Source organism: Scyliorhinus canicula, chromosome 1 (assembly GCF_902713615.1).
Source record: "Scyliorhinus canicula chromosome 1, sScyCan1.1, whole genome shotgun sequence".
Lineage (NCBI taxonomy): Eukaryota > Metazoa > Chordata > Chondrichthyes > Carcharhiniformes > Scyliorhinidae > Scyliorhinus > Scyliorhinus canicula.
This window is the reverse complement of record NC_052146.1, coordinates 191,157,983-191,181,897: the sequence shown is the minus strand read 5'-3', so window position 1 is coordinate 191,181,897 and position 23,915 is coordinate 191,157,983. Positions and strand designations below refer to the sequence as shown.

The following is a 23,915-nucleotide window of genomic DNA, read 5'->3' as shown; positions in this document are numbered from 1 at the left end:
AGTAAGAAGTCTTACAACACCAGGTTAAAGTCCAACAGGTTTGTTTCAAACACTAGCTTTCGGAGCACTGCTCCTGCTCTGAAAACTAGTGTTTGAAACAAACCTGTTGGACTTGAACCTGGTGTTGTAAGATTTCTTACTCTAATAAACATCAGTGCGAATGGGAGCACTGTGTTCCATGTCGTATTATGCTATTGTACCATCTTCCTAAGTGTTACCTTTAGTGTCCGATTCATGCGTTCCACAATACCCCTGGAATGCGGGTGATAGGCAATGTGAGACTTCTGTTTTATGCCAAAAATTGCCATGCCATTTTTCATGACTCTGCCTGTGAAGTGTGAACCTTGGTCCAACTCAATACTACGGGGGAGTCCCCATCTGGTGAAAATTTGCTCGGTAGAATCTTTGCCATGGCTTTGGCCGTATTTGTTCTCGAGGGGAAAGCTTTGACTCATTTCGTAAACCAACACATATTTGTATCCATTTCTACAGGGGGGGGGACCAATATAGTCTAACTGCAAGTTTGTCCACGGGCCATTTACAGGGCGGGTGTGTCTTAGCTGGGCTTTTTTCAGATAACTGTCCGGGTTGTTCTGGGCGCAAATCAAGCAATTCTCAATGTAATGAGATACGTCGGGTTTTAAATCAGGCCACCAGCAGAGAGGTCTGAGGTGGGCAAGGATGGATTCTATCCCTTGGTGTCTACGTCCGCCATGGAATTTACAAATGATCTCGTTCCTATCCTGGGTGGGGACTACACCATCTTTTAAAATGATTCCCTCATGGATCGTCAAAAAATTCTTAAACTTTTCGTAGGGAGCTGGGAAGATTACTTTTAAAATTTCCTTTAATGTCTCGTCTTCCTTCTGTGCTTGGGCTAAGTCTTGAATGTTGGTCTGTGAGACCTGGACCGCGTGTACTGGGGCACTCTCGGGGGGTTGCCAAAAGTGGCCATGTCTAGATCCAGCCTTCGCTCGGGCGTCAGCTTTCACGTTACTGGGTGGGGAGGAACGATGGTGACTTCTAACTTTAACTATCCCGTATGTTCTGTCTTTCGCTGTCTGGAGGATGTGTTTGAGTAATGGCGCTGAGGGTAGGGGTTTTCCGTCGGCAGAAATAAATCCTCTAGATTCCCACAGAGGTAGGAATTCTATTAGGCTGTTGCAGACGTACAAACTGTCTGAATATGTGTCTGCCGGGGTCAGGAACAAATCTGGGTGCTGGACAATGTACGCGATGGCTACCAACCCGGCTGCCTGCGAACCTAAATGTCCAGGCAACTTTAATGCGATCTCTACTAAAGCGCGTCCCTGCTCGTCCTCCACACAAATCCCACATCCTGTGATTCTTTTCCCATCAAGGACTGTGGAGGAGCCATCTACATAAATTTTCATGGCTTTGTCTGTTGGCTGGGTCGTCTGTGGTCGGATGCCTGTCTTTTTCATTACCGACTTAGGAACAAAGGGACCTGTGCTTGGGTGCTATGATCTCGCACTCATGTGGGGTTCTTGCATAGTGTAAATTGTTGCCAGAAACGTGTGCGTTTTTGTCCATTTTACGGTAATGTTGCGTCTTTGTAGGAGTAGGGTCCATCGCGCTGCTCGAATTGGGCTAACTGTGCCGCCTTTTAATCTGCCGTCTGATAAAAGCTGTGTCGGGGTGTGCTGGGTCAGAATGGTTACTGGGTTGAGTCCGGTTATATATGAGAAGTACTGTACCAGAAAACTGCTAACAGGTGCCTTTCACAGGCTGAAAATCCCTGCTCTACTGGATCTAAAACTTGTGAGACGTAGGCTACGGGTCCTAAACGATCGTGCCTTTCCTGCAGGTGTACAGCCGAAAGCGTTTGGTCGGTGGTCGCAACCTCGATGGGGAGTGTGGAACGGGGGCTTGCAAAGCAGGGGCTATGCTTAGGGCGCGTTTCAACGTATCTACGGCGTCCGTGTGCTGTGGAAGCCATTTCCATGGGTCTGTTTCTTAAGGAGCTCGGAAAGTGGGGCTGCTTTTGTGGCGAAACCGTCTATGTGGTTTCTACAATAACCGAGCAGTCCTAAAAATGACCAGAGTGCTGTAACGTTTTGGGGCAAGGGCAATTTTACAATCGAGTCGATGCATTTCTGTTCTATTTCACGCTTACCATGCGTGATGGCCGTACCTAAATATGTGACTTTTTCCTGGAGAATTTGGACTTTCTTGGGGTTAATTTTGCATCCAATTTTTGTTAGGAGTCCTAATAATTCCGAAAGAAGCGAAATGTGCTCTTCCTTGGTGTCAGTCTGTAGGAGCAAGTCATCCACATACTGAACAAGGCATTCAGGTCGGGAAAAGTTTGATAAGCCGTTCGCCAATTGTCTGCAAAATGGAGGGGGAGTTGTGGAAGGCACGTCCACGTGTACAGCTGTCCCTGAAAAGTGAACGCGAATTTGGACTGGCTTGCTTTGTCCAGTGGTATGGACCAAAAGCCATTGCTAATATCCAATACCGTGAAAAATTTTGACTGGAGTCCTTGTTTTAACATGGTCTCGGGACTCGTGGCAACGGTGGGGGCTGCTAGTGGAGTCACTTTATTCAATTCCCTATAATCGATGGTCAGTCGCCATGAACCATCTGATTTACTTACTGGCCAAATCGGGGCATTGTTCGTTGATGCTATGGGTCAAATTGCTCCCTGGTTCAATAAACTGTGGATTACCTTGGCTATCTGTCCCTCGGCTTGCTGGGGAAAGCCGTATTGTTCCTGGGGCTTAGGATCGGGACCTGTAATGTTAACCACTCCTGGGATTTTGCCGCAGTCTTGCTTGTGCTGGGCAAACGATGCTTTATGTCTTTTCAAGACCTCTCTAACCATTTTGGCCGTGGTAATAGTTTGTGGATCAAACCAGTACTCTCCTGCTGAGCTAATTCTGTGTGCGTTGTCTCCTACTGTGAGCGTGGCGGGGGCGCGTGCTGCTCTGGCCATTTTCCACACACATCTGTTTATGGGATTAAACAAAAGGTTGTGTGCACTCATGAAATTTATGCCCAGGATGTGTTCTGCTGCCTGGGGTAAATCTACTAAAATGACCGAGTGTTTCGTTTTAATGTTGCCAATCTGTACATCCAGAGGGGCCGTGATGTGTCTCTGCTGGAGGTGACCTGTAAAGCCACTGAGGGTAATGGTGTCCGTAGTGGGCCATATGTCTTGCTGGTACATTGTGGAGGAGTTTAATGTGGTTCGGGACCCTCCTGTGTCCCAAAGGAACTCTACGGGGTGTCCCCGGACTGTGCCTGCAACTACCGATCTTCCGGACTTATCCCAAAGGGTATCACAGACCCAAGTTGGGGAGTCTACACACCATCAATCGGCGCCATTTATGGCCAAATTATCTGCTTGAGCGCTAACACTGTGGATGGGTCTGGCATTGTTTCTAGGGGGGGCATTTGTGTGCTGATTCCATTGCTGTTTTGGGGGGCATTGCATTCTTGTGCGTAATGTCCTTCATGTCCGCAATTGTAGCATCCCTGTGCTTTGGGGTGTTGTGCGCTATTTCTGCCTTCATTTACCCATGCGGGGTCTTGGTGTGCCCTTACTAGGTTCATTGTGGCATCTACTCTTTCCTGCTCAGTCTTTCTCTGTAGGGACTGTTCCCAAGCTGTAGATAATCGCTTCAGTACCCACATTTCATTGTGTACCGGGTCTGAGGGGTCGTAGTTGGCACATGCCTTCTGTCCTGTCTCTGTGGCATGGGATACTAGAGTATGGGTCCATTTGGCCTTATTGACTACCAATAACTGGGTACGGGCTAACTCACCAAATACAGCGGTAAAGTGGATCCAGAGGTGTCCAGCAAATGCTGTTGGATACTCTCCCTTTTTCTGTCTGCACCGGTCGAGTCCTTCTACTGATCTCCTCTATTGTAGCCAATGGCATCTAAATTGGCTGTTTTCATGTCTTGGAGCCTAACTCCTCATACATTTTGTGGATCGGGAAGGGCTGAACTAACAGACTGATCAAGGCACATCACTATGAGCTTTACCTCTTCCTGCTCGTCCAGACCGTACATGAGGGTTCGAAAAAGTGGGTCTGATATGGGGTGGAAAGTCTCAATCTTATCGCGGGCATCTCTTAACTGGGTGATGGTTAATGGGGTTGTATACACAAAATCGGGTTGGTCTTCATGGTGACCCTGCACTGTGTAGTGATGGGGTTCATTGGTTGGGTGCTACCTGTGCAGTCGGTAGAGCGGGTGCTTTCCTTTTCAGGGCCTGGGGGGCTCCATTCTGATTCTCTGTCTCATTCACGTATCGTTGGGCCGTTTCACTGAGTTCCTGTCAATCTGGGCCATCCTCCTGATCTAACTGTGGGCCAAAGGTATCTCTGAACCCGTTCTGGGTGGCTGGCAGTGATTGCAATCTTGCAATTTGCTGCCTGCACTTGGCATGATCCTCCGAACTCTGCCTCTGTTCCGTGGTGGAACTGTGGAGTGCTCGGAGGGCTGCCTTCAAATCCTCACATTGTTTTCTCAACTGTTCTGCTAGGTTCTCAGTTTCTTCTCTTACCAGCACCGCACGTTGCGTGTCCTGGTAGGCCTTATCGTATTGGATCTGGAAGCTGCTGAGGTGGGCGAGACAAGATTTATGTGCCCTCTTGACATCATCCATTTCCTTGTCCTTTGCCGTGAGCTGCTCCCAGAGTTGTACATTTAATCTCTCACTTTCACTAATGTTTCCCTCTCTACTTCTCTCCTTCTCCTCAAGCTGCTTATGGAGCTCCTCACAACCTCCTCTGTGTCTTGCAATTGTGCCAAGCAGGACACGATTGCCATCGGCTTACGAACCTTACTCAAACTCTTTTTGTGGATCTCGGTCAGGCTGTCCCAGAAAGTCTGTCCTATGTTGCCAGGACCTGTTTCCTCATTCGCACAAAATTCCGACCATAGGGGCCATCCTTTCCCCTTTAGGTATTTCCTACTCTCTTCTTCCCAGTGGGACACTGTTCTACTCTGTTGGTCGCTGCAACCTCGGACTCTTGTGGATGCATAAGGCATTCCATTGCCTTCATGACCATCCCTACAATTATTTTTGTCTCTACCGGGAATTTGGAACAAGGGGGAATAAAGTGGTGGTGCAAACACAGGTACGGCTAAAGCTATTTTCCAGATTACGCAACTCCCGAAAGTTTCACGCAACAAAATCTATCGAGTTTACCTCATATCCCTTTGTTAGTACGCATGCAGATTACACAGTTTCGAATTTTGGAGGTTTGATCAATACTGGTTTCGCTTGTGGTTTCCTTTACTTTGCCAATTTGGATTTCTAATTCAAACACTTTTGTGGGTTTTCTCGAGTGACACAGTCACTTCTGGATCGAGTCCCGTCAGATGTCGCCAATAACTGTTGTGTTTTCTTTATCAACTGTAAACATGGCAATCAGTGAGGTTGCCCTCCTTCCTTTGGATATCAATATTTTAATGCTCAGAGTCGCCAGGTATCAAATGATACCACCACAAGGTTCAACCGGATAGCGATCAAAGAGCCAAACACCAGTTAGTTAGTTCAAGATCAAGGGTACTTTATTTACACACACAATTGATCATGCAATATACACTACTAGTTAAACTACACCTATCGACTAAGACAACCTGTACTTAACTTCAGGCACCCGGCTTAGGCCAGAGGAACAGTCGATTCTGGATCTATCGGGTCTGTAGGAGTAACTGCTGCTCAGCTAGGCTCATCCATCTGATAGCGGGCGTTGAACTTGGACTTGCTTCTGCTGGTGCTGTGATTGGAGATGGTCGGTGCCGGGGCGCCAGGTCCAAAAGAGGACGAACACATGGTGGTCTCTCTTCTTATGGTTGGGGGTTTTTGCGCTCTTTTGGGCAGTCCTTCAGTTTGGACCCCGCTAATTGGGTGATCCCTGATCACTACGTTCGATTTCGAACCAATAAATGGGTGGATCCGCGGACGGCTGGGCGTATCCCAAGTGGTCACTGACCCTGTTGTTTACGCTTCCCTAGAACAGGGAGTGGCACCGAAATGTCTGGGACTGAACCAGTCCTTTGTCTGGCGGAGATGGGCCATCAAATTTTAATCGGTCCATCAAATGCTAATTGGGCGTGGGTTTTGATACCGTCTGGATTCCTCACTTGCAAATATACATTTCAGGCTCTGAGCCTGCCTGAATCTTGCTTTGTCCATTTTACCTGCCATGCTTTGCGAGCTTCTCTGTTCCTAATTGTAAGTGGCCATTCCAGATGGCTACAAATCTCACAGACCTTGGTGCACAAGTGCATCCGCACCATCACAGAGGTCCAATATGCCCGGTCAGCACTATAAATCAATGTCAATGTGGACCGAGCCCAAGAAGATGCTCGAGCAGGAGGATTCGCCACCATCTCCGAGATGCCCTAGGTCCAGGGGTGATCAACAGGATGCATGTCGCCCTATGAGCATCGGCCCATGACAGGCTGGTCTTCACAAACTGAAAGGGGTTCCACTCAATGAACGTGCAGCTGGTGTGTGACCATGAACTGTGCATTGTGCATGTCTCCTGTCTGAGGGATTGGCTCTTGGGCAACAGGGGTTATCCACTGAGATCATTGCTGATGATGCCCATCATCCGGAGGTCACAGTCCGACGCGGAGACCCGCTACGACGCCCATGCTGCAACAAGGGGTGATCGAACCGTGATTCGGCATCCTGACGATGCGGTTCTGGTGCCTGGACCACTTTTGGGGGGGGTCCCTCCAGTATAGTGCTAGGAGGGTCCCCTACATCATGGTGGCCTGCTGCTTCCTCCTCAACATCGTGCAGCAAAAGGGCAACGGCCGTGAGCGCACCATGCTAACATGCCTCATGTTCACCCCTGCAGACAATGGACTTCGGATTCTAACCAGGAATGGTGGTCTTCATCCATTGAGCGCTGGCTGAACTGCGGTCCCTGGGCCAAGAACACCCACCACCCCCAATGTCCGCCCATTCCTCCCCTGCTGCCCCAACCCCCTTTGCGGCCAGCCCATACCAGCCCTTATATCCTTCTGACAGAGCACCGAGGCAGATTGCAACGTTGTGCACAGGTGTTTAATGTGAACAAATATATACAGGTTTGTGCCCTAGCCCCTATCGCTATACTGTGGTCTGCACATGTGCCAACTTAACAGGTGTGTACGTTTCTGACCTTGGGGGCCCTAATGTTATGCTTAGGTAGATGTCCAGGCACACATCAGGAGTGGAGGTTGCCTGCTGCAGTTCTCTGACTGGGTCTCCTTAGGAGGCCGTCTTTTAGGAGGACCAGTCTTGGATGGGCCGGGCTGCTGCTTGGGTATCACGGGTGGCGGGCGCCACCCTGTTCTGCCTCCTGTCCACCAGATACACCAGGGACAGGAGGGGGTGGGTGATCACCGGCACAGGCCGCATGGGATGGGGTGCGAGTGGAGCTAACCGCTGAGTCTCCGCCACCTGGCACTGACAGTCCTGGAGATCCACAGCCTCTCCGACCAGGGTCTCGATGCACGTAGAAATGGAGCACAGGGAGTCAGCCATCTCCCTCCTGGTCTGTGCCACGTCGGCCAGCGCTGGGCAATGCCACAGATGCCATGAGCCATGGTCCGCTGTGACTAAACCATGCTCAGGAGAGCCGCTGCAATGTCCAGGTGGGCCTGAATTAATGAAGTATTAATGAAACCTTGCCCATGTCTGTGGTTGAACATAGTTTTACATCAGTAGAACCTGTTTCTCCTCCATGCTGCTGAAGGTTAGGGGGTACTGCCCTTTAAAGGGAGTGCCTAATTTTTATGTTTAATGATGTCCTTGATTTTTCCCTTGAATACAGTGGATGTTTTTCAATCCAATTGAAAGAATTTATATTACCTATGGCAGCGGACCTATTTAAACTGGGGAAGAGAAGGCTGCAAAAGCGCAAGGGCCTGGGAACGCTTCTTCAATAAGTACAGGAGCAGTACTAAAATAAACCAATGCACTTCTAATAGCATGTGAAAGGCACTAGCTAAATGCAAATCATTCTCTCTTAAGTTCACCGAATGTTTCTGAAGTTAAGGGGCTCTATGGCTACGAAACATTATGACAAGTAATAAGTATTTCATTCATGAAATTTTAAGTTAAAGAAAAAAAGTAATTGGTAATCTTTTTGGATAGGCAGTGCAGATTTCCTTCTGGCGGAAATGGATATGCTGGGTAACAGTGAAACAGTTTACAATTGACTTCACTGGCTCTCCTGTGCTATAAAATGGGCAGGTGCAATAATGTGTAAGGGCCTCATTTTCATGGGAATTGCTAACTGCATGATCAACAATTAACCGGCGATTCTACTTTTCTTCTGATGGAATACTCAAAGTCCAGGTGATTAAAAGTCTTACTTGCCATATTGGTTACTGCGCTTATTGATGCACTCCCCTTTAATATAGTTTCAGAGAAGAATGAACACAAAGGGCATGATTTACCGGCCACGTCCTGCCGAAATCGGGGTGGGATGCCACCAGTAGATCCCAGGACAGGCCACTCCCGGAATTCCCAATGGTCGTTAAGCCTCGCGAGATCTAACCATTTGTGGGCGGGATCCAGTCTCGCAGAGTTAACTGAGTTTAAAAACCCTCTTAACTCTGCCTTTGCCAGATCGAATGGCCACTTGGCATCTACTGGCCTTGCCGAAGAGGCCCCAGCAGGGCGCCATTTAGCACTGGTCCCCACAAATAGGGACCAGGCGTACTGGCACTTGTGGAGGGGGGGGGTCTCCAGGCAATATGAGGGCCTTGGGTGGCTGGCCTCTGGCCAGGCTGGCATCCTGGCACTGTTGATGTGACCTAGGCACCTTGGTACTGTCATCCTGGCAGTGCCACCTCCGTGCCACCTTGGCAGTGCCATGGTGCCCAGGTGTCACTGCCAGACTAACAGTGGCACCACCAGGGTTCCAGACTGGCAGTGCCAAGGTGCCAGATTGACATTTTGCCGGAGATTGGGCCTGGGGGTGCTCTGCCCGCGTAAGGCGGAGTTCGGGGGGCTCGAGGGCCTCCCAACAGGTGAATTGGGGGTGTCCAGGGGTCAAATCAGTGGATTGAGAGATCAGGGTACCATTTTTAAATGGCCCCCGGATCTCTTCCTGCACTGAGGAGCTCCGCAGAAATGCAGCTAAGTGCGGTGTCAGTGGGGCATTCCCCACCGGGGCCGAAAACCCCCAGATTCAGCCCAGAAGAGTTAAATCGCACCCAGAAACTCAAGGAAGCCTCTCCTGCACTGGAGGCAGTTTGTCTGCACTTACCAATGAAAGTGTCTTTGCATATCGAAGGATGCTATCTGGAAATGTGTGAACAAAGAATACCTCTGAAAAAATGCCTGATCCAAGTAGAACTGCTTTTGCAGGCAGTTACAAATTGCAAGCCATCTACTCACAGCAATTATCAATATCTTTCATAGAACTGTTTTAAGATTATATTTTCATGCTAAAGATTTTATGAGGGATCATTTGTACAGGATATTTGGCTAAATGATATATGTTAATCATAAATGCAGTGAATAGTTTAATAAAATATATATTAGCTGCATTATAGAAATTAGAAATTGCAGTAGCTAATGACTGCTTAGGTAAATACTGATGTGGAGATGCTGGCGTTGGACTGGGGTGAGCACAGTAAGAAGTCTTACAACACCAGGTTAAAGTCCAACAGGTTTGTTTCAAATCACTAGCTTTCGGAGCACTGCTCCTTCGTCATTTACCTGAGGAAGTAGCAGTGCTCCAAAAGCTAGTGATTTGAAACAAACCTGTTGGACATTAACCTGGTGTTGTAAGACTTTTTACCAGATAAATACTGAAACATGAGAAAGTTTTCAACGTTCTTTCACAGCACTCAATATATATTTCCTCAATGCATATCGATGGGCAGTTGAAAATCAATTGTTTCTTCATCTGGTAAAGTCACATATAAGCTGATACCAGCACACTCACTTTGGCAAGGTTTGCCTCGGATCACAGGTTTCTTTGGCGAACTATCAATTAAGAGTGTTTTAAGAGCAAAATATTCCTGAACACTTGGGCAAGCTTCAAGGGCGTGTGCGACAGTAGCGTAAACAGCACCGTGGAAGACCTAGTAGGGAAAGAATAAAATAAAATTTACAGTGAGGATAGGCACCAGACAGTCTTTTTTTTTCAAAGTGTGTGATTTCAGTTACTTTATAGGACAAGAAGAACATGCAATTTATTTTGTACCTTTGGCATGGACAGAAATAAAAGATTCGAAAGGCTGTTGTAACATTTGCCTTTTCCTGAAGAGGGCTGGAACACAAAGTGGTGGGGTAAGCTCTGTTACAGTTGAGCAAAAGCCCTTCAGGTTTGAGCACGCATGCACCTCAGGGTTGGTGGGCGCGCAGCACAGGTTCACCAGAATTATACCAGGGCTTAAAGGACTAGGTTCTGATAACAGCTTGAATAGGCTCTGTATTCTCTTGAGTACAGAAGGTGAAAGAGTTATCTAATTGAGGTGCATAAGATGATTAAAGTATTTGATAAGGTCGACAGAGATAAACCATTTCTTTTGGTGGGGGTACGCCAAAACAACTGGGCATAACTTTAAAATTAGAGCTAAGCCCATTCAGGAATGAGGCCAGCTAAACTTCACATAAAGGCAAATGGAAAACTGGAACTGAGACCATCCCATTTGTCCTCCAAAATTATTGGGGTTAGGGTAACTTGAAAATTCAAAACTAGGAATAATAGATTTGTGCTAGGAAGGGTATTAAGGGAAATGGAGTAAAAGCCTGCCCCTGCAAGACCCCAAACTTACCTGAAAGTCCAGGCTCCTTGGGCACCTCCTCTTCGGAATTGCATGAAATCCCACCAATGACCACTGCTCCCGGAGGCACCATTTGATTGGCTGGCAGCTCTTGGAGGCAATATTTCCTCTCTGCTGGAGGTGGAAATCTTGCCTCAAGCCAAATTAAGGGCCAGTGAACATTAAGTGGCTGTGGGGCAAGCCGGCCAAATGGGCTTGCCCCCCAACTTTTAGGTGCGGGGGAGCCATAGAACATAGAACATAGAACAGTACAGCACAGAACAGGCCCTTCGGCCCTCAATGTTGTGCCGAGCCATGATCACCCTACTCAAACCCACGTATCCACCCTATACCTGTAACCCAACAACCCCCCCCTTAACCTTACTTTTATTAGGACACTAAGGGCAATTTAGCATGGCCAATGCACCTAACCCGCACATCTTTGGACTGTGGGAGGAAACCGGAGCACCCGGAGGAAACCCACGCACACAGGGGGAGGACGTGCAGACTCCACACAGACAGTGACCCAGCCGGGAATCGAACCTGGGACCCTGGAGCTGTGAAGCATTTATGCTAACCACCATGCTACCCTGCTGCCCCTTGTAAGGCATTGGCATGTCAACGCATCCAGAAGACTAGAACAAACTACCCCCAGATGTCAGAGAGCTGATTCCAGAGATGGGTCCGGGAAATGATCATCAAGATTTCTCGAATTGTTCATCAAGATGTGCAGCCTGTGGATTTGGTGGGAACCCCATAGCAACGGCCCTCAAGGTTACAGCGCCACTCAATTTCTACACCAGCAGTGGATTCCAGAACATGACAGGTGATATATGTGGTAGCTAACAGGCTGCCACACATGGGTGCATAAAGGAGGAAACCAATTGCCTATTTAGTTGTGCCAATTATTTTATCCACTTCACTGCCGAATAAGGCAGCCAGGTGGCAAGGACAGCTGCACTCAGTATGATCACTGGGTTTCCTCAAGTGCAGGATATCATCGACTGTACTTATGTGGCTTTAAAAGCTCACTAGGAACAGTTAGCTGCATTTGTAAGTCATATAGGCTTTCACTCCATGAACTGGTTCATGACCACAGGAGAAGAATAATGCAGGTTTGTGCTTGTTTCCCAAGGAGAAATCACAACACAGCTCTTGGCTTCCAGAGGTTTTTGAAGCCTCAGCCCAAGTTTATGAATGGATCCTTAGTGAGAAAGGCTGTTCCTGATACATAGCTGATGCTGCCAGTAATGCATATGTATACCATGATAGAGGAATGCCACATCATGTGTCCACCAGAGCCATCATTGAGCATACCAGTGGGCTTTTAAAAATATGCTTCCGCTGCCTGAAAGGACTCTGAAATACGAAACCCAGGGGGTGTCAAGAGTGGTAGTGGTCTGCTGTGCACAACCTGGCACAGCAATGTGAATAAATGTTGCAAGGGAAAGCATATGAGGAAGGTCAGCCCTCCCCAGATGACAAGGATTTGTCAAAGAATGAGGAGATCTTGGATTCCAGGGCCATGGTGAAATGTGCAAGAGATGCCAAGGAAAGCCAGATCGATTACACATTTGCCTCACCATCATCACTCTGACAGATCTATATCAGTTTCTGGGGTGTAGACCTAGCCCTGCCATCTTCCCTTGCCGAGTTAACTCTAAATTTACATCATCTACCACCTAGAATTGCGGAGAGGAGCGTTGTCACACATATTCGCTGGTGAATGCTGATACCAAGGACATCTTAGGGGTCCATGGACATCTATGTAATGGCCTGTTTAGCTCAATTATTCTGATCCAGCACTGGCTTTCAGGTGCTTTGAATGCAACAGGATCCATCTCATTTGTAGCTGCTGAGAATGAACAAGGTCAATATTCTCTGGAGTGCACAGCTGGGTGGCCAGCTGTGCCTGCATTTAAAACCATGTTTCACAGAATGATTATCACAGAAGTAACAATTCGCAGGAACATTGAATAAAGAATGCTTGAGCCGGCGGGAAAACCGGCACCAATGACTCTGGGTTCAACGGCTCCCCAAGGTGAGGAATTCTCACCTTTCTCGGGGGCTAGATGGTTGGCGGATGGATTGGTGCCGCTCCAGCTGGCGGTGAAGGGCTGGCGCGAGTTCGTGCATGCGCGGATCGGGCGGCGTGATTCCACGCATGCGCAAACTGGCTGACGTATTTTCATGCATGCACGGGGGGTTCTCTTCTCCGCGCTGCTCCCCGGGCAATATGGCAGACCCCTAAAGGGGCACGGCGTGGAAGAAAGAAGTCCCCCCATGGAACAAGCCCGCCCGCAGATCGATAAGTCCCAATCGTGGGCCAGGCCACCGTGGTGGCCCCCCCGGGGTCGGATCCCCCCGCGGCCCCTCCCCCCGAGGACCGCCCCCGCACACTCACCTGCCAGGACCTGTCCTGCGTGTGGTGTGTAATTCACGCCGGCGGGACTGGCCAAAAATGGACGGTCGCTCAGCCCATCGGTGCCCGGAGAAACGTTGGGGGGGCCGCTGTCAACGGCCCCCGACCGGCGTGGCGGGAGTCCCGCCACCACCTGAAAAATGGCACCGGAGAATAGGGCAGCTGGCGCGGGGTGGGATTCGTGCCTCCCCTCAGGGATTCTCTGACCCGGCGGGGGGTTTGAGAATCCCGGCCCTGTTCTTCAGGAATAATGTTTGTGTCTCTGTTCTAGTCATCACATTGTGAGAAACATGATGCAGCCATGACAGTTGATGTAATGACAGACTCCTCACAAGTCTCAATAATTATGAACAATTGCAGAAAACAAATTGTATTGTGCATATTTCAGCAAGAGAGATAGACATAGAAAAATCGCTGTGCCACCTTGTGCTCGTACCTTTTTTCAATTTCCATCTTCCTCCACAACATTTAGGTGCAGCCCTGGCATTAGTAGATGAGGTGGAGGCAGTCTGCTCATGTCATGCCTTGGTGCCTTGAATGACCAAGGCAAGTGTCCTCTGAAGGCATGGGGCCTTGAGGGGGTCCAGGCTACTGGGTCTCTCCTGCACTGGTGTAGGAGCATCCACCTTGGCCTCACCTGCTGGGACTGGAGTTAATGGTGAAGGGGATGTTGTTAATCCTGTGGCTGTCTTGTCATGAAGGCCCCCGGGCAATTGGCATGCATTCCTCCTCCATTTGGGTACATGAACACACCTTCCTGTCTTATTGAGGGGAAGAGGCTCTTCGGGGAGGGGCGGGGTGTGGTTGGGAGGTCCAGGTTCCTCGCCCCCTCTACCACTGCTGCAGAGAGCCCATGACTATATCAATGGAATACAGGATACAGGTCAGAACACATATGGATTGAATACTCGACCTGACTCCACAAGGTGGTCACCACACTCTCCATGGATTATGTCATGTGCTCAGATCCCTGAAACATGGCAGTACTGGTTTAGCTCACCAGGCTAAATCACTGGCTTTTAAAGCAGACCTAGCAGGCCTGCAGCACGGTTCGATTCCCGTACCAGCCTCCCCGGACAGGCGCCGGAATGTGGCGACTAGGGGCTTTTCACAGTAACTTCATTGAAGCCTACTCATGACAATAAACGATTTTCATTTTCATTTCATTTCATGGCTAGTATAGACTCCTCTATACCCTGTGAAAAGCTGTATATAATCTCTGGCATGTCTGCCATATTTTCCCCTAGCTCTGCTGCATGGCCAGCAGGCTTCTTTTGCTTATGACCAGACGCCTGTCATCAACATGGGGCTTGGTAGGGACCTGATCCCCATCAGTCCTCTGATCATCTGGGGAGCTGGTTGTCACATCCTCTCTCATCTACTGGGACAATGTCTGTGGTGTGTCACTAGACTGTACTCCCGAATCTCAAGCTGCTGCTCATGTGGGTGCAACGGTGCTGGGCCAGATCAAATTGCATTCTCTGGGGCACTGGCTTCTGCATCCCAGCGGTGGAGTCTTCATGCTCCTCCCAGGCTGTGACACGGTCCTTGGATGGTGGTGACTTGTAGTGGAAAGCAAAAAGAGTTGCATTAGGAATCTTCACAACCTGAGTTCGGTACATCTTCCGTCCTGTGTGCCCATATGCCAGCACAGGGATGGTTGATTCTTCTTCCTTACTCCTGGCTGATCCTACTTCAATGTCTACCACCCACTGTGCTGCCTCATCACCAGCAATTTCCATCTTCCTCAGCTGTTGTGAGGAGCCTGAGGTCAGGAACTCCTCTCCTTGGAATTGTATGTTTGCTTGTCCTACATGACAAAGTGTAGAGTTAGTGACATGTCAATTAACACATGACCCCCTTATCCCCATCACACACACAGTCTTGCCATTCACAAGTTACATCCAAATGCACACAAAAGGTAAACTCACACATAGCTTTAGACTGTCGCCATGTGGCATCATGGCTAATTATGCATTCACTCTTCTGGATAGTTACCCACTCACACATATAGATTATTAATGATCACAGGGAAGATCGTAGAATAGTGGTAATGCCACTGGATTAGATACCCAGAGGCCCAGGTTAATGCTCTGGGGATATGGGTTTAAATTTAAATTCAATTAATAAACTGGAATGTAAACTAATCTCGGTAATGGTGACCGTGAAAATTATAATTGACTGTTGTAAAAACCCTTCTGGTTCACTAATGTCCTTTAGGGACGGAAATCTGCCATCTTTACCTGTCTGGTCTAGATGTGACTCCAGACCCAAAGCACAGTTGACTTTTAACTGCTCTCTGAAACGGTCTAGCAAGATACTCAGTGCAAGGGCGATTAGGGATGGGTAACAAATACTGGCCTTACTAGCGATGCTCATGTCCCATGAATGAATAAAGAAAAATAAAATCACACGAGAGATTCCTTTTGAAGATGTGGCACTTACTCTTGCAGATTGAAGCAGGTCATTGAAGAGTTTTCTGGACCGAGGTTCAGAGTGTCACCCCACAGATGCTCAGTTCCTCTGCCTCCTCCGTCCAGGCCACTGTGGTCAGGCAGGAGGGCCGTCTGCTTTCATTTTCATGAAAGAGCACCTCCTGCCTTGTCCTGGTGATCTGGAGGACAATGTGCAAGGAGGCATCGCTGATCCATGGAGCAGGTCTACGTCCGTGGTGACTCATCTCTCCAAGGAATATAGCACTCTCAAATAGAATCATAGAAAAGTTCAGCATAGAAGGAGGCCATTTGGCCCATCTTGTCCATGCCAGCCCGAGGACATCCAGGTGCCCTTTCTAATCTCACCTTCCTGAACCCTGTCCATATCCCTGTAGTTTAGAGCACTTAAGGTTCAGATCCAGGTACTTATAAAAAACTTTCACGGTCTCTGCTTCCACCACCAGAATTCCAGACTCCCACTACCCTTTGCGTTAAAAGAATCTGCCATTTATCTTGAATCTCTGTCCACTGGTTCTAGAATTATCCACCAAGGGAAACAATTTTATTCTGTCCACCCTATTTCTTATCCTCATAATTTTGTACACCTCAGCCTTCTTTGTTCCAAGGAAAATAACCCCAACCTTTCCAATCTCTCCATGTAGCTACACTTTTATAGCCCTGGCAACATTCTTGTAAACATCTTCTGCATTCGCTCCAGAGCAATAAGGTCCTTCCTGTAATGTGGCGACCAGAACTGCACACAATATTGCAGTTGTGGTCTCACACCAGTGTTTTATACAATTCCAACATTATTGTTACTTTTATATTCCATACCTCTGTCAACGAAGGAGAACATTCCTTATGCTTTCTTAACAACCTTGTCTACTTGAACTGCTGGCTTAAGGGACCTGTGTACTTGTACGCCAAGATCTCTCACTTCATCTACCCCTCTTAGTATATTCCAGTTTATTGTGTATGCCCTGTAACTGTTTGACCTCCCTAAATGCATGACCTCACATTTCTGTGTTAAATTCCATCTGCCACTTTATCACCCACTGCACCAATCCACCTATATTGTTTTGGAGATTATAGCTCTCCTCTACACTGTCCACCACTCGGCCAATCTTTGTGTCAGCTGCAAATTTCTCAATGAAGCTCCCCACGTTCACATCCAAATCATTAATATATAACACAAACAGTAAGGATCCCAACAACGAGCCCTGTGGAACACAACTTGAAACAACTTTTCAATTGCAAGGGCAGCCATTGCCCATTAGCCTTTGCTTCCAATTACTAAGCCAACTTTATATCCAGTTTGCCACACTGCCCTGTATCCCATGGGCTTTCACTTTCTTGACCAATCTGCCATGTGGGACTTTGTCAAACACCTTGCTAAAATCCATGTACACCACATCCACTGCACTACCTTCATCAACCCTTCTTGTCGCTTCCCCAAGTAATGGGCATCTTGGCAGTGATGCACAATCTCCCTGTATGAACAGGAGACTCTTTAACAGGCTGCATGTAGGTGCAGCAGTGTCAGCTGGCGGCAGGTTTCACCCATGAAAAGCTTTCCCACTCCATGCGTTTTGCATGTGAAATGCTGGCACTTAGAATTTTAATTACAATCACATGGGAAAGGGTAGAAGGAGAGAAAGTGGAAGTGGTGCTCAGTTCTGGTTATGATCTTGGAAATGATGTGCCGTGGACAAAATCCCGTTATTTTCAATGTAACTGAGAAAGTTAAGAAGAGAGCGGATCGAGGTATTCAAAGTTATTAAGAGTTTTGATACATTAAACAGGAGCTTTGCGATGTTAAATCAAGACAAACTATTTCCTCTGGTCTTGGGCTGGTAATCAGAGGGCATAATTTAAAAATCATCACCAAAGAATGAAAGGAAAGGTAATGATATAAAATACCCTACAATGGTGGAAGCGGAATTCATAATAGCTGTTAAAAAGAGAAGAGTAAAATGGAACATCTAAAGGAACTGGAGAATGGAACTAGTACACTTAATGCATGCTATTATACTTCTCATTGAATAAAAGAACAGCAACATGAGTTGCAACATATATGTTTAGATTTAACATGGTTTTAATTTAACACTTGTAACACATGTAAAGTGCGCAGGAAAATCTGTCTCAAAAGGAATCAAAAAAGGAAGAAAATAATGCATAAAATTGTTAGAAGGAAACAACCAGTGAGCATAGATGTAGTTACATAAGTGTTTGTTTTTAATTTTATTTGGAAACTTTAAACAATAATCTTCAATCAGTTCACCTTGATTTGCTCGGTATACAGGCTCCTGTCTTGAAATTCGCATGGAAAATGACAATGCAGCAGTTCTTTTGTAGCTTTGGAAATCTCTTGTTTATCATTGAAGTTATTTATTGCATTTTCTATGGATTTCATAATTCGGGCAGCGTGTTGACTAAATCGCAGGCTGTCCTGTCGGTCAAGTCAAGAGAGTCAAGCTTTAAGTTACAATATCTATCAGCTTACAATATATTTAATTCACTTCATAATAGTAAGTCCTATATATTTCCAGAACACTTATGATGAGGGTGGATTTATGCATTCCCTAAATAGCCAGAGGCTGGATTTAAACACTCCCCAAATATATACAGAGGGTGGATCTATATGCACTGAAAATATATACTGATGGCAGATCTATACACTCCAAAAATATATGCACTGAGGATCAATCTATATAGATCGAAAAATACACATACACACAACATTTGATATCAAATAATTCCCAGAATTGTGTTTCAAATTCCAGAAATGAATATCAGTAACTCAGACATTGGGTTAAGCCCACTGCACCCAACCTTCTGATATCAGATACAGAATTGTGCTGCATCCTCATTTCGAATGGACAGGAAATCAAGTGTAAAGTGCTGACCTCCACAAGCAAAGTTCCTATACGCACCATTTTACTGAAAATAATGATCTATTTGCTCCTTACACAAACACAGTGAAATATCTAAAGTTATTTGTAAAATACATTGATTGTGCCCATTGATTACAGAATCTGTATTTTTTTTTGAACTGAGAAATAAAGGGTGCGATCTGACTAAAATAAATAGAGTCAGTTCTGGGCGGGATTAGTGGGGTCATTCCCGGCGCTTGTAGCACCAGGAATGACCCCGCTGTCTACCAGCACTCTGTATTTTCTTCATGCCCCAGCGCGGATGGCATCCCCCCCAGCTTGAGGCCGCACTTAGCCTCATTTCCTGCTCTGAGGAGCTCCGCTACAGGAAGAAATTAGGACACCATTTTTAAATGGCACCTAATCTCTCGACCCCCTTCCCCCACTTGACTGCCGGACCCCCCTCAATACACGAGCCCACCTATAAGGGGGCCCTCACGGCACCTCCCCTCCTGTGCCCCACCTCACACGGGCAGGGTACCTCCAGTCCTGATCCCTGACGTGGGCAAAATGCCAGCACTTTGGCACTGACATCCTGGCAGTGCCCTGCCTGTATCACCTGGGCACCCTGACAGTGGCAGGCTATCACCTGGGTGGCACTGCCAGTGTACCCAAGTGGCAGTGCCAAGGTGCCAGTTTCAGATTTTGAAAGAGAAAAGGTGGGTGAAAAATCCTTTTGAGTTTGATACCCTAAACCCAATTATTAACTTACAGCTGACTCCAAATGAAGAGACTGAACTTCTGCGCCTCATCTGTGACAGCACATTAAAAACACACCATAAGTCCAAGAGGCTGTCAACATTCTGGAGTAGCGTTTCCGAGGAGTATCCAGTGCTGAGTAAAACAAGCATATTTGTTGCCCTTGCCCTTCACAATAGCCGACATGTGCGAAGTTGGATTTTCCGTCCTTACAAAGATGAAGACAGCACAATGGAACTGGCTGGACTCTGCATAATGTCATTGCTCTCTCCTCTTGTGAAGCTGATTGGAATGAGATCATGAGGATCAAGCAGGCTCACCAGTCACATTAGAGGTAAGCGAAAACGGTGTGTTGTGAAAGTCAGCCAGCGTGGGTCACAAAGATCATCTGGTTGACAAAAGTGTGTCCTGGGAAAAAGAGCTTGAAAAACACTGCCCGAGAAGCCACCCACACCCTACCTGCCTGCATCTCCCTTACGTTCCACCTTCCACCAAACCCCAACCCATGTATTGTCCTCTTTGATAAGGAGACTTAACACGCATGCCACCAGCTATCGACCTCCCATAGAACTCGCCTCCCAGCTTCTCACTATGTCCTCTCTGTGTCCCCTAGTGTAAGGCGGCCTAGTATAGTATAGTAAACGTGAGTGCCAGAAGACTAGAGGGAAGGCAGCCCTGAACTGCAGGCCCACACCACAGCCGAGGAGAGGGTAATGCAGCTAGCAAGCCAGGCAAGGGCGGTGGCTGACACGGAGATCGGCATGTAGCAAACAAGTGAGAGCCCAAAGAAATGCTGATGTCCCGAGAGCAAATGAGTCACTCCTCCCCCACAGACCACTCCATACGAAGATTTCCCCATGTATTTTGTCTTGCATGACCATCAGCAGATGAGGCCGGGCCATCTGGGGTCGCTGCCCACCAGCCACATTTCCAGCACACCCTGGAGCACCAGTCTGGGGAAGACACCGGCCTCTCACCACTGTTTTCACCTGCACCTTCCACTATCGTAGAGACTATCATCTTGGTGGAGCATTTTAGTGAAGAGACTCCTGGGTCACCTTTTGGTGCGCACTTCACACAACCTGCAGCACATCAGGTGAAGACACGGACAGCTGAGGGGACGGATGGTTGGAGGGCTGTCTGTCCGATAGAACAGCTGTAGTCTAGACAGGACTCTCAGACAGGTGTCGCATTTCTGGAAAGTGTAATCCCATCACAGATCCAGGGTCCCAGGTTCGATTCCTGGCTGGGTCACTGTCTGTGCGGAGTCTGCACGTCCTCCCTGTGTGTGCGTGGGTTTCCTCCGGGTGCTCCGGTTTCCTCCCACAGTCCAAAGATGTGCGGGTTAGGTGGATTGGCCATGCTAAATTGCCCGTAGTGTCCTAAAAAGTAAGGTTAACATAGAACATAGAACAGTACAGCACAGAACAGGCCCTTTGGCCCTCGATGTTGTGCCGAGCAATGATCACCCTACTTAAACCCACGTAACCCGTGTACCCGTAACCCAACAATCCCTCCATTAACCTTACACTACGGGCAATTTAGCATGGCCAATCCACCTAACCCGCACATCTTTGGACTGTGGGAGGAAACCGGAGCACCCGGAGGAAACCCACGCACACACGGGGAGGACGTGCAGACTCCACACAGACAGTGACCCAGCCGGGAATCGAACCTGGGACCCTGGAGCTGTGAAGCATTGATGCTAACCACCATGCTACCGTGAGGCCCCTTTTTTTTTTAAATGAATACATTAAAGTAGATAGAACATAGAACAGTACAGCACAGAACAGGCCCTTCGGCCCTCAGGAACAGGCCCTTCGGCCCTAGAACAGGCCCTTCGGCCCTAAAGAACAGGCCCTTCGGCCCTAAAGGGGGGGGGGGGTTGTTGGGTTACGGGTATAGGGTGGATATGTGGGTTTGAGTAGGGTGATCATGGCTCGGCGCAACATCGAGGGCCGAAAGGCCTGTTCTGTGCTGTACTGTTCTATGTTCTATCACTGGTGGAGGTGCAGACAGAGCCAGGATTTACAGGAAGCGGTATCAGCAACTTTCCACAGACTGCAGGTACATCTGGAGGAGTCCAGTCGCCTTCAGGCACAGGAATGCATGGTACCCAGAACAACACTGGGCACATGGCATCAGCAATGGAAGGCCTGGGGCAAGAAGTCAAAGCCATGGGTCAAGATGTTCAAGGCTTGGGCACACTGTGCGGTCGATGGCTGAGGCGCAGGACAGGGGAGGTCAGTTACCGGCAGACATATCCTAGGCCCACATGGATATTTCTACGGCTTTCCATAGCTTGGCCCATTCACAAAGGGTCAAGGCTTAGGGCATTGAGTGCGTGCTGACTGACCTCAGCCAGCGACAGAGGGACATGTTACAGGCACAGAGAGACATGTCACAGTTACAGAGGGACATGACTAAGACAGTGAGGGACATGACAGAGGCAGTGAGGGACATGACAGAGGCAGTGAGAGACATGTCTCATTCGCTGAAGGACATTGCTCAGTGCTCCATAGTTGAAGGCTTCCAGGACTGGCAGCGCCAGGTGACAGTGGAGCCTCTGTAGCTCACTCTGGCCTGACCCCATCCCCTGGAGTAGCCCAGGGCCATCGAGCACTGCGAGGGAGGAGGAAGTGATGGAACCCATGCCGGTGTCTCCCGTGGGTAAGTGCTGGAACACCTCAGCCCATCCAAATCTCTCCCCCCTCCCAAATGACATTGGCACATCTCATGGACAGCGGCAGGAACAGAGTGGCACACCGTCACCTGTGACATCCAAAAGTCAGCTGGGCCTGTCCAGGCTCTCCAGAGTATGGCCACCATAGGCATCAGAGGTCAGAGGGACACACAGCAGGCCACCTTCTCTTCTGATTCTATTAACTCAAGTTAACCTTTTTAAAACAAACAGTGAACATCTTAGCAACCATTAATTCAAATACAACCCCCAAAGAATGCAACACTAAGTAATCCGTAACCTCTCCTTTTATCATCCAGAAGACTTTAAAAAAAAGTTTAAACAGAAGCACATCAGGTTAAAGTCACTACTGAGAACATTTATAATTCTGAATTCACCAAATGATCAAGAGATAGTCTTTTTGTGGCAGAGAGAATAGCAGTACACCTGCTTCGTCTGACTTCAGCTCCAACACTGAAAACGAAACCAAAGTGAAACTAAAAAACGGAGCCAGAGCTCAGCTCCACCCACACTCTGACATCACTGCAGTAACATGAGCAGCCAAACATTTCTTAAAGTGACATTCTCATGACACCTCCCCCCAAGAAAATAAATAAATTCTCACCTTCAAGATGGTTTCATTTTTTACCTTCTCACTAACCTTTAAGAAGTGCACACAATAAATATACTTTTCTGTTTCAAAAAACAACACACGCAAACAGGTATAATAATATAGTCCATTTTTTTCCCTCCAACTGGAAGCCTTCTCGATTGACAGTCTCTTTGAACAAGAAGGTCTCTGCACGATCCATCCATTTCTCTACGCCTCGGCATGTCTCTTTAAAGTCAGATATTTTAGTTCAATCTGATCACAGAGTCCCTTGTAATTCTCCAACACAGGAGCATTGGTTATCACAGCTATCAGGCAGTCAAATGCCTGTTGGAAGTCCGCTGCCCACTGAAGTTTTCAACGTTTTTTCAGCAAGTCCATCAGTGGAGCAATCACGCTACAAAAACGTTTCACAAATGTCCGATCAAATCCACTCATGCCAAGAAATCACATTATTTTCCTTCGTCTTGAGGGTATCAGAAACTCCTCAAGGAAAGTGATTTGGGATTTTCCAATTCACTTTTGGCTAGGTTTATCATCAAACCTGCCTCCTGAAATCGATTGAATAACTCCATCAGATGTTTTAAATGTTCTTTCCATGTCTGGCTGAAAATTACAAGACCGTCGATGTATACCGCACAATTGGGTAATCCTGAAACAACTTTGTTAGTTAACCGTTGAAATGTGGCTGGGGCGTTTTTCATGCCAAATGGCATAACTTTGAATTGGTATATACCATCTGGAGTCACAAAAGCTAAAATGTCCTTCGCCCTTTCAGATAAAGGTACCTGCCAGTAACCTTTAAGTAAATCCAGTTTGGAAATAAAAGCTGATTCTCCCACTTTATGAATGCAATCCTCCAAACGTGGGCTAGGATCAGAGTCAGTTCTTGTAACTGCAGTAACCTTTCTATAGTCCACACACAACTGTTGGGTACCGTCTGGTTTAGATACCATCACTATGGGTGACCTCCATTGGCTGCAACCCACTTCAATTAAACCATTTTAAAGCATACTCTCAATCTCTTTGTAAACCTGTGCCAATTTTAAAGGGTTAAGTCTGTATGAATGTTGTTTGATTGGAACAGCATTTCTCACATCTACATCATGTATAGCCATTTTAGTACTTCCCAATTTATCTCCACAAACTTGCCCATGTGATATCAATAATTCTTTCAGGTCATTCCGTTTTTCCTCTGGAAGGTAACTCAGCAATTTATCCCAAGTTTTAAGAACATCCTCGTTTTACAATTTAATTTGAGGTATGTCAAATTCACAGTCATCTGGATTTGGTTCGTCACTTTGAGTTAGAATCATTAAAACTTCCTCCTTTTTCTCTCCTTCCCTTTCAAAGTACCTTTTAAGCATATTCAC

The 23,915-nt window shown here is 47.5% G+C and overlaps 1 protein-coding gene across 2 annotated transcripts in view; it reads right to left on the bottom strand.

Moving 5' to 3' along the window:
• The window catches only part of adgb (androglobin), a 564,769-nt gene that overhangs the window by 134,835 nt on the left and 406,019 nt on the right, over positions 1-23,915 (bottom strand). For both annotated transcript variants that reach the window (XM_038805127.1, XM_038805138.1), the window contains exons 23-24: positions 17,902-18,069; positions 9,941-10,079 (exon numbers count right to left, since the gene is read on the bottom strand). In XM_038805127.1, the coding sequence (XP_038661055.1) occupies positions 9,941-10,079; positions 17,902-18,069 (307 nt within the window). The remainder of the gene's footprint in view (positions 1-9,940; positions 10,080-17,901; positions 18,070-23,915) is intronic.